General features: G+C 36.7%; 1 protein-coding gene across 2 annotated transcripts in view; it reads left to right on the forward strand.

Moving 5' to 3' along the window:
* The window catches only part of LOC148079911 (inactive dipeptidyl peptidase 10-like), a 50,758-nt gene that overhangs the window by 8,168 nt on the left and 24,965 nt on the right, over positions 1-17,625 (forward strand). Inside the window, exons 1-3 of one of the 2 annotated variants that reach the window (XM_087791656.1) lie at positions 8,793-8,915; positions 14,017-14,131; positions 15,210-15,305. In XM_087791656.1, the coding sequence (XP_087647782.1) occupies positions 8,859-8,915; positions 14,017-14,131; positions 15,210-15,305 (268 nt within the window). In that variant the 5' untranslated portion in view covers positions 8,793-8,858. Of the gene's footprint in view, positions 1-8,792; positions 8,916-14,016; positions 14,132-15,209; positions 15,306-17,625 lie in introns of those variants that run through there. The other variant, XM_087791655.1, reaches the window with a different exon arrangement.

Raw genomic sequence — 17,625 nt, forward strand, 5'->3', positions numbered from 1 at the left:
GATGTCAACTTTTATTTAACAGAAAACCAAATTTTGATTATTGTATAATCCTGTGTTGGAATATATATATTTATATATGTATATATATTTATATTTATATATATATATAGTTTTGCAATATTTATAATAATATTTATATTTTATTGTTATACATATGTTTATATGTATGTTTTATTGTGTATGTTATCTCTCACTCTCTCTCTCTCTCTCTCTCTCTCTCTCTCTCTCTATATATATATATATATATATGTAGGTTATATTATATATTTTATTTATATGTTCTATTTATGGGGCGTTGACTATACACAACCAATATACCAATCATAATTTTCCTGTTATTATGTTTCCTGTTATTAAATGTACTTAAATTGAGTGCAATTGTATCTAAGAAAAAAAGAGGGCTAGCAAATCGTTTTCATTGTCTTGTGGAAGAACGTTTTTATCTTCGACAATGATGTTACTAGAGGGATTTTTGCATCCCCTTGTATGTAAATGTGTGTCACACTGAGCCAGTAACCTTGACCTACTTTTTGTACTCATCTCAGTTTCTAGCCTCTGTTGATTTCTTGTGTCTCAGACGTACAGCATTTTTCAAGATGATATCTTAAAGCCAATGTAAACATTCACATATCCGGACATGTTGGAACTGCTGCATGTCCTCCAATGTAAATAGACATCAACTCTTTTTCTTCTTTTTTTTTTGATGATATTGTTGTAGGCTTTTCTGCAGTGTCATGGTCTCTGGTTTATAAACGTGTCTGGAGGAAGATTATAGTGGAAAGATTAAGGGCACCACACATCGTTCACCCACCTTATCTCTGGAAGAAGACTCCTCTTATCATTCCAAGCTTCAGAACAAAAAGTAATGGAGAGTATTATTTTAACACAGTCTAAAACCTGCAGCTTACCCGGGGCTGCAGTGTTCATTTTACTGAAGTACAACATGTTTAAAGGTTATTGATCAACATTTTCTTGCCCCAGTTTTTATTTTTTATATCATCTTCTTGTGTTTTGATTTGTATCTCATTCTTTAACATGCCTTTTTTCTGTGGTAATTTTAGAATTTAAGCTACACTTTACTTCCTCATATACTTATGATCTCTCTAGGAAGTTTCCAAATTTGTTTGGTTGAACTTTTTCTACTAATCATTCAAACACTTTGTTTATTTTCTGTATAATAATAATACAATTAACAACATTTAGTTTCACATATATTTCATCTTAACTGCCTACAGATATAAAATTTCTTTTTCACGAAAGATGTACGTATCATATCAGGATTTGTTTGTTTGCAGGCTGTCTTTTTTTCAGTTTGTGCTTTTGCATTGAAACATATACAGTATGTTGAATGTAGCCTTGCTCACGATATAGTATGGGTTTTCATATGTACCCGTTGTTTCTGGCTCCCTCCGGTGTCAGAACAGTGTAACTGCAATGTCGTGGAACCTCTGCTGCCACATACCACATGGATATGTGTTTACCAAATGAGAGAGAGGCTTCTGATGAGTAAGTCATGTTTCTGGAATGTTTTTGAGTACTTCAGCAATAACATTGCAATATTTATTAACATTCAAAATATTTCGGATTTTCTTCCATGCATTTCCATGCATTTTGGACTGCTAAAAAAGCCCCAAAAGGCACAGAGTAAAAATCATGAAAGAAAGTTGTAAAAATTAGTTAAGTACTATTTATTATGATTATTATTATTATGATCATTATTACCTCTCCCCTCAGAGTGCAGTCAATCCGAACCAGAACCTCCGGCCATTACAACAGTTACTTTCCCTCTTCAATCACACTCATAAACATTATTGTAACTGCCCACTCGTTTCAAGTCAAATCAACCAGCAGTGAAATTAAAAACAATTCTGATTCCCATTTTGATCAGGTTTCTTTTTATTCAAAACTTGATTTTTTTTTTAAACTTCATTATGATTACGCAACAAAATATTAATGTCAATTTTATATATTTACTGTGACCCCATTAGGGGGCAGGAACACATTCAAGGGGCCACAACTGGACCAATTTTCACTAGGAGGCAGCCGCTTTGTTTTTGTCAGAATGTACTCCCAACTGAAATTAGCCTTCAACCTGGTCTTATCAGGACTTCACTTTCATTCAGTGAGTGGCTGCTAATGGGCTCAGAGCTGTTCTTATCAAAACAACTCACTCTGACCAAACCTCAGCGGTCGTCGCTCCATGCCTGGCGGGTTCCAATCCTGACAGCAGGTTAATTACACTCACCTACGTCTCAGATGGACTTCATCTTTGATTAGACAGAAGAGAGGAACCTTGAAGGAGCCTCAGCTGTAACATCGTGACTGCTTTTTCACTTCGCCAAGCACCGCTGGCATCATTGTGTTTCCACGAAAAGGATGTTCCATCACTGCAAGGCCATGACGTTGCCAAGAAAAGCTTGGGCATGAGAACAGAACATCATTTTTTTTTAAAGACTTCTAAAACTTTAACTAAGCCTGTACAGGGCACGGCTGCACTACACATCATGACATGAACACATGTAATGGATGTATCCACTCAAACAAAGTAGAGGTCAGAGGGAGATCGTGTGCTCCCTGATTCTAGCCCTTAAATATTTAATGGAGACAAGAGAGAGTCAAAACCGAGCTCGGCGTATCTTTGCATCATCTTCATCCCTTCACGATACTGCCTCTCTGTCTGCAGCTACATTGTTTAATCTCCTCTATTTATCTTACTACTTTGCCTTTTGCTGAACTGCAAAATCTCTTTAAGTGTATGATGGTCATTGCAGAATTTAATATTAATATTAAAAACGTCCAGGTCTGTATTCAATGCTTTGCTCCTATCGCTAAAGGGATGTTTTGGATTTTTATAATAATTACACCAATTGCTTTAGAACAACTGTCTCAAACCTGGTCATGCAATACAATATTTAATCTTGTTTTGTATTAACTTTGTTTTGTATAAACTGCTTGACAAAATTACTGGTCAGTACCTCTCAGTGAAGGGTTTTAGGGGCAACTTGATAAGTAAGTAAGTAAGTAAGTAATGGTTATTTCTAAAGCGCCTTCCTAGATCAGTGTCACAAAGCGCTTTAACAATCCAAAACAATACACAGTTAAAATATATACTTCAAAAGATAAAGACACATAAGAAAAAGACAGGAGTCCCAGAAAATCAGGGAAAAGTCTGAACAAATAACAATGTATTAAGATGTTTCTTGAAGGAGTCAGTAGACTCCATTAAATGCAGAGGGAGAGGAAGATCGTTCCAAAGCTTAGGAGCAAAAGCCTGGAAGAATTTCTCTGCTCTGGTCTGGAAGCGCATGTGTGGAACCATCAGTAGATTCTGATCCACAGACCTAAGAGCCCGAGCTGGGATGTAAGGCTGGATCAGATCACTGATGTAAGGAGGAGACTGACCATGAATAGATCTGAAAGTAAGAACCAGCCAGTGAAGAGTTTTAAGGATCAGAGAAATGTGAGTTCTTCTACTAGAGCGGGTGAGAATACTTGCTGAAGAGTTTTGTATTAACTGCAAGCAAGACAGCTCCTTCTTGAAAATAAACTGTTTCAGTAGTCCAGTGGCGGGCCCTGCATTTCACACATAGGCCTTCAGTGGCGCACGTTTGAATGAATCCACCTCTCAATAACTCCTTAAGGTTATTTATACACCAGAAGGGATCTGACCGTGTACTGTCATAGGTCAATAACACGTTAAGATCATCATCAGATGAACACAACATCAGTGCATTACATCAAAATATCACTCCGACTACAGTCTGTGTGGTTTACATGGCAACAGCACACACGCTCCGCATCGCCCCCCCCCCACACACACACAAACTACGCGCTTTAGCAACAAACACACACGCCCTTCAGCGTCAAACACTCACACACTAAAGCAACACACACACACAAAAGCACCACTATTGATCTCATAAAGCGCAACATTATTTAGAAAAAAATGCATTAACATAAGTAGTTCATGGAGGAAATAAATAAATCCTTAGAAGGGCTTTTTCAGTAAAGGCTCCACAATGGTATGCTTAAATGCATTGGGAAAAACCCCTATTGAAAGGGAGAGGTTTACCATTTTGGTAACCCAGGGGCCAATTACATCAAACGCTTTAATAAAGAGCCTACATGGAAGGACATCTGACGAGCAAGAGAAGGGTTTCATCTTGCTCACCAGTGCCGAAATATTATCCAGAGTTACAACGTTGAAGGAGAACAACAATGTGGAGACAGGCGCAGTGATAGCAGCGGTTCCACACAAAAGGGGAGCGATTCACCTTTGATCAATTCAATTTTGTCAGTTAAAAATCTCAACAATGCATTGCTGTCAGCTTCACAGAAGACAGGGGTGATTTGAGGAGTAGGACACACAAGAGAATTTATCGTGTAATACTCTGGGGGTCTTCTTATTTGCTGTTGCCAGTTTCCCAATGTAATCAGATCTGGCAGTTTCCATCATCTCATTGTATGAGGACATCAGATCCCTGAAATGAAGTCTGTGCACCTCAAGTTTAGTGGACTTCCAGAAATGCTCAGTCTTTCGACAAAGTCTCTTCACACTCAGGAGATCTTCATTTGTCCAAGGACACCGTTTTTTTCTGAATTGTCAAGTTAGATTTAGCAGGTGCCGCTTGATCCAGTATTTCAACACAATGAGTAGTGAAACAGTGAATCAAACTGTCCACGTTAAGGCAATCGTTGAAGAAAAGAGCGTCAAACATAGCAGAAAAACTGTCTGCAGTATGGCTGGGATTACATGCCTCTGAGTCCTAACTTTCAAGGGCTTAGTTTCAGGGATTAAGTCCAGGTTAAACAAAACAAGAGAATGATCATTCAGATGGAAATCATGTACAGATACATTAGAAATGTCCAGGCCTAAAGTAAAAACTAAGTCTAAAGTGTAGTCTTTTTGGAGAGTGGGTTCAGAAACATGTTACTAAAAATGAAAGGCTTCAGTCAAAGTTAAAGCTTCTTTAGCAGAGCAAGTTGTGATTTCATCAACATGAAGATTAAAGTAAAAAGAGATTCCAGATGAATAATTCAATTTCAAGTGTTATGTGCTGAAATTATATAATTGGATTATATAATACATAAAATGCTCTTAGAATAGCAGGTCATTTTTATATATTCAATTGTAAAATTAGTTAATTAAAAAAATATTTTGATTTACTATCAACAAATACCCTCATGCTTCTGCATTTTCAAATAAACGGTTGATAATCTCTATCACAGTTTTAGAAGCAGCCTATTAAACCACACAGGCTCATGGGTGAATGTTAATATTTCCAGTTTTGGGGGCCACATATACCTTTCTACTTGGTTGTCTTGTTGTACGCTAAATTTAAATGGAATAAAGAAGCTTTAAAAAAACAAATGATCATGGAGTGACTTCTATTGGTAGAAGCACTAATCAGAACACATAACCAGAGGCCTCATCGTACTGTCACCCCTTCACAGTATTTTTAGATGGAATTGTCAATGTCTCTCGGTGTGTGGTGTGTCTTGGGGGCCTTCTCTCTAACACCTATCTGTTTGCAATGAGTCACTTGCCAGCCAGAAAGGCCAGCTGGTTACTGATCTGCCCGATTGTCTCGTGCCACTTTACTCTGGAGGGTTGTCATAAGAAGCATCGCTGGCGTCTCTTGAGGGTGTAATCCCATCATTCATTTTCCTTGTGGTATGCAACCACCACACATCACAATTAGAGTAGCTTTTAGTGTCTGATGTGACACGCTGGCCGAGCTGAAATGATGCCATCATTAGCACAGAAAGAATATTCAAACAGAGCATCAGTAACAAAGCATAGAGAAGTACAACATCAATACTGCAACTAAGGCAGACTCACTCACGTATTTATTTGCAGCTGTTTTTTTCTGTCATGGTTTCTTCTTACTCAGGGTTGATGGGTCGTGTCCTGAGAATGAACTGGACGACTCATTAATATTGAGAGCCTGGAAAAAAACCTGTTTCACGAAATGTACACAGACTTTAAGATCTTAGACGCACACTGACTGTGTCACATATAGCAATATGCATATCAATGTTGAATGTATGAATTCTCGTAGGGTATGGAAAAGGGGGTGAAGATTTGCCCTCTTGCTTTAGTGTGTTCCCGCCCCGGGCAGATGTCTTAAAAATCTCTGACTCTTGAGTGACGGAAGGATGCGGTGTGGTATGGCAAGAAAGATCCTGCATCTTAAGTCTTAGAGATTGAGGTGTCAGCCTTTGTTCTTCTGACCCATGATCACGAGATGTGGTTCAAGACAGGAAAAACATGTAAGAAATTAATTATCCTTTTAAAATAAGAAACTAATAGATTTGAAAGAAAGCAGACATCGGCCATGTACCTTTTTTTTCAGGCTATAAGGCATGAATTATTAGCAATCATATCAATGAATGGGTCTATTTTCATATATAATGTGCACCAGAATCTAAGGCACTTTATTCCTTTCTCTACCATTAATTAATGGATGTTGAATTATCTCGCATCTACTCTATTTTCCCTGTTCTTCTGTGGCTATGATAGCCTTGTGTTTGAAATATGCTTCATAAGCATGTCTCTTAACAGGTTCCATTTTGGCGTCCTTATACACCATCATAATGTCAATGCTGCCAAGTGTCACGCTTTGAGTGTGACAGTCACACAATTCGATCCAATTCTTCCACCTCACGCCACACTTGACATTCCGCACGCTTGTATTGACACGTTCAATTCTATTTGTTTATTTTTTTTCATGATCATAAACTTTGGTCCTTTTTACCTAAACTGGGCCAACCACGGCAACATCAGGCTGGTCTAAGCGTCTCTCGCTATCTTTCTTGACAGCGTGACGCCTGTACGAACACAAAAAAAGAGACAACAGCGTGTGGTTGGATCAATTGTAGATTTACAACATTTTAACACAAAAGCACCAACATGGTACTGCTGTCAAGCTTTCCGTTGTTTGGGTTTATTCACTCATAAGCCACTTAAATCTGGAGTGTTCTCTCTAAACTTCACGGTCAATTTCACGCTTGGCCTGTAAAACAACGTTAAAAAGGGCCATTCAAGCATATCATGAGACTACAGTCGCACACATTTTCTTCAGGCACCACTGGTATTATTTTGAAACACGGTTTCTATTACATATAACTCAATATTAGTGAGGAAAACTACTGATCATCTTTGAATAACAATAATTAACTAGTTTTGTTTTTCTCTGCCTTGGTCTTGATTAAGAAAAGTCTTGGGATTCACTTGGTTTGCCGTGGTGTTGGTAGTGTCTTGGTCTCGGCTGAGAGGCTCTTCACCACAAAAACATGGTTTCTTTAGGCTAGCCTGGCAATGCCTCTGTACGCAGACACATGAGATGGATGGAACCTCTAGAGCAGGGGTCACCAACCTGCTGCCAAGAAGGAGCCAAAGGAGGAGCCCATGGATATATTAAAAAAATGTTTTCATACAATAACCATCTTATCTTGTTTCATTTTTTATTTACTTTTTGTTGGTATTCATTACGTATAGTAGAGTAATATATTTGATCATCCATAATAATATACATTCAGTTATTTCTGTGTGTACCAAATTGATGGTAACCCTTTGGGTCACACGGTGCCCTTAAACGGCACCTTATGTGAAAACCTAACTCTCCTGACTTATTCAGTTCTAAATGTTCTAAATGTTGAAGTCTTCCTCGTCAAAATGCAGTCGGTCATTCTTTATGAAGTTGCTCCGTTTTGAAGTTAATACTTAATAAAGTTCTCCCCTTTCTGAAATCTCTCCAAACGAGATTATGGTTTAAATTATACATTCTGACATCACTCTGGTGGAAAGCCCTAAACCGGTTAAGTACCTTAATGTTAATCGTGAAACAAAATAAATATTTATGTAAACATGGTGAGAGTTACTTCTGCCTTTAGGTGTTTTTGTAATGTTTACATCCAGCAGCAAACCTTATATTTATTATTCATTTTTAATTTACAAAAAAGGAGTTTCAGGGGTGAGTTTGAAATTTACATGAGTCCTTGAATGCAACTCGAGTTTTTTGACCAGTCAGAGCAGAGTGGGCGTGGTTGCTTGGACGAGACGATTCTTCTCAGCCAAAACAGGGCATTTTAAGTGGGCGGGGCTTAAGCGTATTTTCTAAAGTAAATATCTTTATTAAATGAGAGTTTTGTGCAAAAAGAAACATACTGATGAGTATAATAGAGGTCCTAGAACAATTTAAATCAACACATTAGGTGCCCTTTAAAGTAGCTTGTTGTTGACCCTCAAACAAACAGAGGATATTATTTGATGATATCAGACGGACCATGTGAGCGCAAAAAATTGTTTCCCAAAAGTGTAAAATGTTTTTCGAAGGCTCGAAAAAAGGTAGAATTCAACCTATTTTTATCACTCAAACTTTAAAAAATGGCCGAAAATCGACGTCTCCGAAAATGGAAAAAAATGTCAGAATACATAAGTTGAATAACAAATGTATTCTTTTTATACTTGTATCATAAGGTCAATCAATTTTGAGAATTCTTCATTTTAACACATTCTGTATCATTCAGGTTGCACAGAACATCATTATATGGGTTTTAACAAAAGGCAATTACATCTAAATTATGTCACTGAACAAACTAGTCGTCGTGATTTTTATACATTTAATACATTTTGCCGTTTTTCTGTCGTGACAAAAGAATAAACGGCGATCGTTCAGGGTCAACAACACCATTGACGTCAGTGTTCAACAACAGACTTTTACTTTGAAATCCGGAAAAGGGAAGACGTGTGTAGGTTCCCGGGAACTTGCTGCTCCCGTTAAATTGGCTCTCATGAAGGGTGAGATGTTACAACCGAGAGCTTCTGACGGAGGAAGCAGACGGAGTTCGGAACCATGACAGCCTCCAAAGAAACGAGCAAGAAAAAGGCGAAAGATGCGCAACAGGATGAGGTAAAAAAAAACCATCAGAGACTCTTTCTTTTTTTAACCGTAGAAATCGCTGCCTACGTCATTCTTAGTGACAGTTGCGGAGAGAACGTGGACAGATACGACACTTGTTTTACTATTATTTATATTTTCTTACGTTTTTGTCACAGTTTAACGCGTCCATAATGCTTGCTTTGCAGGGGTTCATAAAGTTGGATGCAGGATCAGTTTAGCTACTTATGTTTCTCTTGTCATCTCTTTAACCCTCTTGAATATCTAGGATGATTGATTTATATTATGGTATTGATCTCACTGTTATTACCGAGTTATTTCATGTCTATTAACAGGCATTTAAACTTGCACTCAATTATTAAACGCCAAGCAAGAAAAAAAAAGCTATAAACCATGACCTTCTTTAGAAGCCAGTGCAAATATATTTCTGTCAATATCCATTAAGATACTCTTGAGATCATTTCCCTTAAACTAATGTCCGGTTTACTACTCTATATTTGACGTGTTGTTATTGCAATTTCTATTAAAACAACATTTGAAATAATACATATAATAGAAGCATGTAAATAAATATTATCTGAGAACCAAAATATTTTTTTTCTACTTTCTATTTTCTGACTTGTTATTAGTGAAATCTCTTAAATACTGAATATACTCAGGGATCTCTATGACTTAATCCTTTCTCAGGAGTTGAAATCTAAAATCTGCAGGTTTGGTATATCTCTCACACACACATAGACACAAGAAAAACACACACATGCAGAGAATTAGCCCAGAGATGTTGAACTAATACTCATTACGCAGTAGATGGACCATTGGTGTGCAAACAATCTGATGCTGTGTGTGAGTTATTTGAATCATTTTTGCTGCTTCATAAATTAAACAGTCTCCCTTGTAATACACTCGTGCTTGATTCAGAAATAGGTGTGAAAAGTGCATCGATGGACAGGCAATAGGTTTAAGAGAAATCGGCTGCATTATTATTTTGTATTTTTTAATTATTTAAGGTTTCAATTTTAATGTGAATTTTCAAAATCATGCAGGTCTGGGAGGTGAAAACGTCATTAGATTTTTTCAAGGGCTTTTCGCAAATTTAGGTTTTGGCTTTCGCACCTTGATGAACGGAAACCTGCTGCATTATCCTTATTTACTCATGTCCCAAATCTGGCCTGGGTGCCCTTGAGTGAATATCATGCCACACATGGTCCAAACCATACAATATGAATAGGGAAAAATAATCTATTTTTACTGAAGGATTGATTTATAAACCTCCCTTATTAAAGAAGTGACAGCAGCCACTTCCAGTAAAAACAACGCAATCTGCACCAAATTGGTGTCATTTTTCTGTGATACAAGGTTTTGTCTGCAATATAAACATTTAAAATACAAAAAAAATATTGTCACTACAGTGATTTGTTCAACATTCTCTCAGAAAAAATGACGGAATATGTATCTCAGACTACTATAGAAACACATTTAAAGTTATTATCAATTTATTTAAACAGTTTAAACCTACTGTACCTCATCGCAAATCTTCTTTTATTATTCATTTGTTTTGATTCATCTCAATAACAGAGTATACATTGTATTGATGAATTTATATTAAATCTTGACTCCCCAAATATCAAATCAAACGGAGTCTCGAAACGCCAAAACATTGACATCCAAATCATAAAGTTAAATCAGAATAAGAAAGATGGTCGATAGAGACATGGTTTGAACTTTTGAATGCACTAACTTTTGTTTCTGTAGTTTTGCGCTGTTATCCGATAACTAGTCGTGGTATTTGAGTTTTGGTGTGTCCGTATGCTGCTCTAAACAGGGAAAAAAAATGCTTCAGAATCACAGCTTTTCAGCTTAGAGGAAGACTCAGATCCACCACATCAAAAGTCACTTAATATAGAGCCTCCCTAGAATCCAAGGTTGTGTATAAAAGGTCTTAAAAGGATCAGGAGGGGATAAGTGGTAATGGTGTTTTGTTGTCAACTATTTCTGATTTCAATGTTCTCAAGGATTTTGTATGGCTGCGATTGCTCGTCTCTATGTTTTTAATGTGTGAGGCTTGTGAGCTGCTTGTGACGAGACCTGCGAAGTGATCATGTGACGACGTGTCTTAGACGCTGAACATGCCAATAATACACTTTTGGTGAAAGTCACAGTTGATGATGACACACTGCAGTGTTTCCAAGAGTTATTTTGGACGGCGAGGAGGGGGTGGGAGGCGGGTTTTTGGTTTTAATTGCTTGTCAAGTTAACCCAGAATATGAACTTTTAAACTTCATTTTTTGTTATCTTAGAGACTTTAATTCCAGCTTACAAAACACTGTTTTCTTGTTTTTTTAAATGATTTTAATTTAGTAAATTCTTTATTTGTCTAACCTACTTTATTGAATGCACTTAGTAAATGATCTTGCCTTGTCAATTGATACGAAGAAAGTGTATTTGTTTTAAACAATAAAATAAACTATCATATTAACCCTTGTGTTATCTCTGGGTTAAGGTGACCCTAAGGCCTGAGAACAAATGTGTTTGAGTAATTCCTTGTCTTGTCTTTTCGTCAACCGGGTCACATTGACCCGACATTGCACAAGGGTTAAACAATTATTGACTTAAATGTTTTCTTTTCGTGTTTTTTTATTTTTTTTTATTCATCACCACTTTTTTCTTATTGTCTCATCTCATCTGTCCTTCACGTCCCCCGAAAATATTTTATCATAATTTTGATTGACAATGGCCAACAGGGGTTTGGGAGAGACTACCTCTATGGTGTTGAAAATAAGACTATGGCGCCCCCATCTTCTCCTCAGTCCGAGGGAAACACTGCGCTCATCATTCAGCTTATATGACGTTTCATTTGTTGCCGAAGCCACATTGTCGTTGACACACTGTGTGAACAAGGATTTGCACCTTCATTATTCCAGCACTTAATTCTCTCAGGCCTTTAAGAAAGGTGAAAGATTAAGTCTGACAGCTCTTCCCTCCTGCTGCGTCACTGCTGGAAAAAACTCACAGCATCGATTATAAATCCGAGGATGAGCCTAAATCCCTTCTTTGCATCACTCCTGCCCATTTTCCCGCTCAAAGGCTTTTTCAGGATAGGAACCTTTTCCTCTGATGTAACCTGGGCCATGACAACTACTCCCAAGTTTTCATCCCATAGGCATATATTTGAGTTTCAAGCGACAGTGTTAACAGTCCAGAGTTGTGCGGAGCTTCATGTCGAGAGGAACTGGAATTAAACTGTGTAGAATATGTGATGAAGGGCCTTCAGACTGTGATACGTATCATAACCTGAAGGTTTAGTGCAGATCGCTTCACATGTGACCTCCATGTTCATCTAGCTGTTAATGACCACTTATCTCCGGGCAAGAAACCTTCACAGACCTCCTCCTGGTGGATTTAGCACACGTGACAGAAAATGTTGTTTTGGGATTTCAGGAACATCCACCTTTATTTTTGGAGGAGGTGCACTCAGAGCTCCTGAGTATTTTTTAAAACAAAGTGAACAGAACTACTATGAAGCTTTTAAGTGTCTCTCTTTTGAATAAAAAACATATCTCATTTTTGTTTCACACAATTGTCACGTGAACAAAAGGTCATACATTCACTTTATGTTGCTTTGATTTTTCTGTTGCTTTTTTAAACAAACTCAAGATTTTTTCTAGGATACTATTGAAATATTTATTTAACAACTGGTCTCTACTTTCGTTTTTTTGCTGTAGTGCTATTTTCGTTTTCTTTTTGTCCTTCTATCTCAGGGTCAAGGTGAAAACAAATGTGTTAATGTGTTGCCTCGGTGTGAAGGTGAACAACTTTCCAGCCACACAAATGTACATAACAAATACTTTTGTTTTCAGGCCTTCGGGTCACCTTCTCTATGGAGATCTATAAAGTATATTGATTGATTGATGGACTCTGAGATAACCGATAGGTTAAAAATATTCTTATTCTTTTTTCTATATAATTCTAATGTTATTCAGATAATAAATAAAGAAAATATAAGAATTGTGTATTTTATATTTGTGACATTCCATTTTTCTATCCTGTTTTTTACCTAAATGATCTGATAGTTCACCCAAAATTTAAACTTTCCTCTCATTTTCTACTCACCCACATGTTGACTAAGGGTTGGGGTTATTTCGAGTGTAATCTGTTCTTTTTTAGAGTTATAGACAAAAATGTTTGTTCATTTTTAATGTAGGAAGGGAGCTCAGTTCATCTTCCTCCAAAAATATGCTTAAATCATCCAAATACCTCCATCTATCTTGTATGAAGACTCAGCAAGTAGAATTGTTCCAGAAAAATTAAACAAGTCTGTATTTTATGATCATTTGTGGCATTCAAAAAATAACTACGGAAGTATTCAGGGTAAATATTGCGAGCACGTCCAGAGCGCAGACAGTCAACTGTCTGCACTGGAAGAGCTCGCTATATTTGCTTAAGTATTTCCTGTTTATATGGCTCAAATTATTCAAACTTCTGCCTCAAACAAACGTAAAATATAGACTTGTTTACATTTTTACGTAAATAATCCCAACCCAAAAATGAGTGATGTTTTAATTTTGGGTGAAATATCATTTTAACCTCTCATTCTGTCCATCATGGATGATGACAGTCATCCTTTGAACACTGTCATCAGTGAGCAGAGAAGCAGATGGAGCATGAATGCTCCTTCCCAGATGCAAAACTAATAGACTCAGGGACTCATTCATTCCTTGTGCTATTAAGCTGTTTAAAGAGTGACTGGGGCAAGAGTGGACTGAAAAGATGATTCTATTCCATATTAATCTTTGTATCCTTTTTATTTTCCAACTCTTAGACTTGAACTTGCTGCTGTCTGTGTCTAAAGTGAACATTTCACGAGAGACTCTATGCCGTTAATGTGGCACAAAATTTTCCAGAGTTGTCGCTTTGAAGATGTTTTATCTGTAATGTGAAATTAAATTGTAGTGCCTGTTTCAAAATTAGGTGTTAAATCAAAGGAATATTTTTCAATATAATTGTATGTTAATTATTCATCTTAAGAACAGAGATAAGCCTCAGAAGCACCTTTCAAGAAAAAAACCTTTTCTCACCCTGATTTTTTTGTTGTCAATTTCCTTGTTTTTTACAGGAGTTTGTGGATGTCAGCCCGACACAGAGGAACTGGAAAGGCATCGCAATCTCGTTGCTGGTGATTGTGGCTGTCTGTTCTCTCATCACCATGTCAGTGGTGCTCCTCACACCCGGTAAAGTCTGCTGCTGTTACAGAATTATTTAGCCGTCACTTTCCAAAAGCACCAACCTTCAGCCGTGGTCCCGCCCACTGAGATTCCTGCACAGCCGTGAAAACTTTTTGAGACGATGGAGCTAGTGTCATATTTGTCTATAAATATTTAAATTAGCCAAGGGTGTTACATAACAGTTTTGAACACGCGGTTGGTTTCACTGGCTGTCTGTTACCAAAATAACCTAAAAATGTACCGGGAATCCAATTCAACTTTTTGTTATAATTAAAAAAAAATGTATTCAGCTAACAAAACAAAATTTACCAAAATATTTTTTCAAGATTTACAAAAAAACATTTTTTTTACATTTAATAGCAAAGTAAATTGTGCTGTATGATTAAATGCTTCTTTTTTTCTAGAACTGTGTATTCTTTTTGTCATATTTGTAATTTTTAAAATGTTTTTCTTCCCTTAATTAAACTCATATTCATCTTAATTGACTTGTTAAAATATATACAGTACAACCTCAGAATGTCTGAAACCTTTTTAATGATATATACACGGACACTATTATACTTTATATCTCTAGTATAATAGACTTTTTCCAATTGATTTCATTGTCTTAACACTACAAGGGGGGACGTGATGGATTTTATAATTTCTGAACACTTGCAAACTAATAAACCCTGCTGACTGATCACTTTGTTCTTCCCAGCTAGGGTTGAGTAAATAGTCATCATGTGCTGCGTTGGGTAAACAATGATGTTACAATTAGAAGCAGTGCCAATGCTAAGAGAAAAATAAACTTTCAAAAATGTACTATTTCAATTTAATTTGATCTATAATTTACAAGTAGTTATAATTTTTTTCTTGTTTATTTAGTGGTGCTGTGACTATTGGTGCATAAAATGTCTTGTGAATTATCTTGTGCACTGAAGCTCAAGTAATCTACTGAATATGCGTAATGATTCTTCTGCATCTCTGCATAATTTTTTCATTTATCTCAGTGTCACCGTAAACCTGTAATTGCATGTCCACTGTCTAATATTCTTTAAAAAAACAAAACAATGAATCTAATGATTTGTTTGTTTGTGTTTAGCTGAGCTTCCTGGCAGCAGCAAGTCCATACTGACGGTGTCAGATTTGTACAAGCCAGAATTTGCCGTGCATGACCCGGAGGCCATATGGGTCAGTGGTGAGTAGGACACAAGTAAAATAAGTTATTAAAAAATACAAGCAGAGTCTGTAATTGACCAAAGTATTTAGCTGATTTTATGGTGAAGTAATGTTATCATAATGCTCTGTTCTATGCAAGTGTATGTCATCAGTATACCAGTGTCAACAAAGCATAAATTATAGCAGGGAGAGTACCTAGCACATCTGCAGATGAATAATGAACAGGATCTTGCCTGTAATTAAAAATTAAATTATTTAGCGACCTATTCTTTCGACAATAGTACCAGCTAGTCTCATCTAAAAATATAAAGTTGTCCAACATAATTCAGCGCTTAAAGAGTGAAAGCACAGGGAGCTCATAGGATTCAATAGCTCTTTGAAGAGAGTCCTTTTAACTGTCTTTTGTCCGCGCCTGATGATCACTAATGCTCGCTAAGAAGGCAGATTTGCAAGCGGGTTATGCTTACAAAAACAAAATTGCGGCTGTTTGCGCACGGTGAAATCTTTATCAAAAGCAGCATGCATCCCAGTATGTATGCTCACTGAAAGGATCGTGCAGTTTTAATTTATTCGCACAATTTTAGTTAACAACCTTAAATAGGAGGTAGAAATCATGCTTTTTTTGTTGTTGGTGCAATTAAAAAGTGCACTGGTTTTGCAAAAATGTGCACACATGGCTGCAGTTATTGTCATAAGATAGATATAGAGTTAGTTTGTTATGACCTGAGGTTCAAAATTCTAGATTCTTTAAGTTAACTAAACAGTATATATATATATATATATATATATATATATATATATATATATATATATAAGAATGCTAAAAGAATTTAAAATGAACATAGAATACAGTATAGGAACTTTAATAATTAGACATGAGGTTTTCCTTCCATACCTTGGGAGCTGTGCTTAAATATGAGAAAAGAAGAGTCTTTCTGCCCGAACTTTAATGACTTCCATCAAACATTCCTCAGTCCTTGAGATAGGACTCGTTCCAAAAACTCTGTATGTGTAGGGAATTTGTCTCGGCTGCACTGAAGGCTTATTTAATGCAACGTAATTATCTCATCCTTTTCTTCATATGATCAAAAATAGGTTCATTATGTTAGTTAGGCCGAATGTCCCTCAAGTCCATAAAGGATTATCGTGTTTTTTTACTTATGCTAATAACCTTTAAATATTAAACGATCTATGAATAGGTAATACTGCTCCGTCTGTTTACTAATCCCTCCTAAGTTAATAAGAACAACAGTTTTAATTAGAGGGTAAGTCTTTTTCCCCCTCACTCCAATAATACCCACTTAATGTACATCATCTATTTCCATCTAATGGTCGGCCATCCTTGGATCTCGATACTACTGTATTTATAGTAGCGACTTCTCCGATGTCTGCGGCTGCAGGAGCTCCGCTCTCTCATGCTTCTCTTACATCACGCACTCCAAGAAAGATCTCTGCTATCTTATCCTGTAATTAAACCGAGGCATTGAGCGACTGCACGTGCGTTCCGCTCCCACGTACGAGATAATGGCCTCGCCCCATCTGGTTCAAAAGCACAGATGCGACAACGGCTCGTAGATAACTGACGCTATTCACATACATTATCTGATTATGGATGTTCAAATTAATCCTTCAGCACCTCATGTGGATTGTACTGTAATCCAGAATTCTTCGAGGCCTCTGATTTAATCCAGATAATAAATGAAATATGTTTCGCCATATTAGTTTGGACCGTGGTGTATAGTAGAATCCCAATCCGACTATCATTCTGCTACAATTGCTCCTAAGCTTTGGAATGATCTTCCTCTCTCTTTGCGCTTGATGGAGTCTACTGACTCCTTTAAGAAACATCTTAAGACATTTTTATTTGTTCAGGCTTTTCCTTGATTTAGTAAAGTATATACTTTATTAAATATTGTTTTGATTGTTTAAGCGCTTTGTGACCCTGGTCTGGAAAAGCGCTATACAAATAAAAATGACTTACTTACTTACCTACTTACAATTAAAATAACCCTTGTAGTCAAAACAAAACCAATCATTGCAGGAAATTATATATAGAAAAATCACTCTTGCTGTGTCTCAAATCGCATACTAGCGTACTCAAAGTTAGTATTTTTAGTGCGTTAGTGCGTCTCAATTCTTAGTATGCGAAATTTAGTGCGCCATGCACAATAAATTGGTGTACTAACACGCCCACAAAACTGAGTATGGTTCGATGGACACTAACCACCCTAAACAGCCGCCATCTTAATGAGGTTTTAAACGGAAGTTACGTCATATATAAATGTGTATATATATATTTATATACTTATAGATGCATTTTCACCAGCATTTGAAGGATG

This window comes from Callionymus lyra, chromosome 5 (genome assembly GCF_982586985.1).
Source record: "Callionymus lyra chromosome 5, fCalLyr1.hap1.1, whole genome shotgun sequence".
Taxonomy (NCBI): domain Eukaryota; kingdom Metazoa; phylum Chordata; class Actinopteri; order Syngnathiformes; family Callionymidae; genus Callionymus; species Callionymus lyra.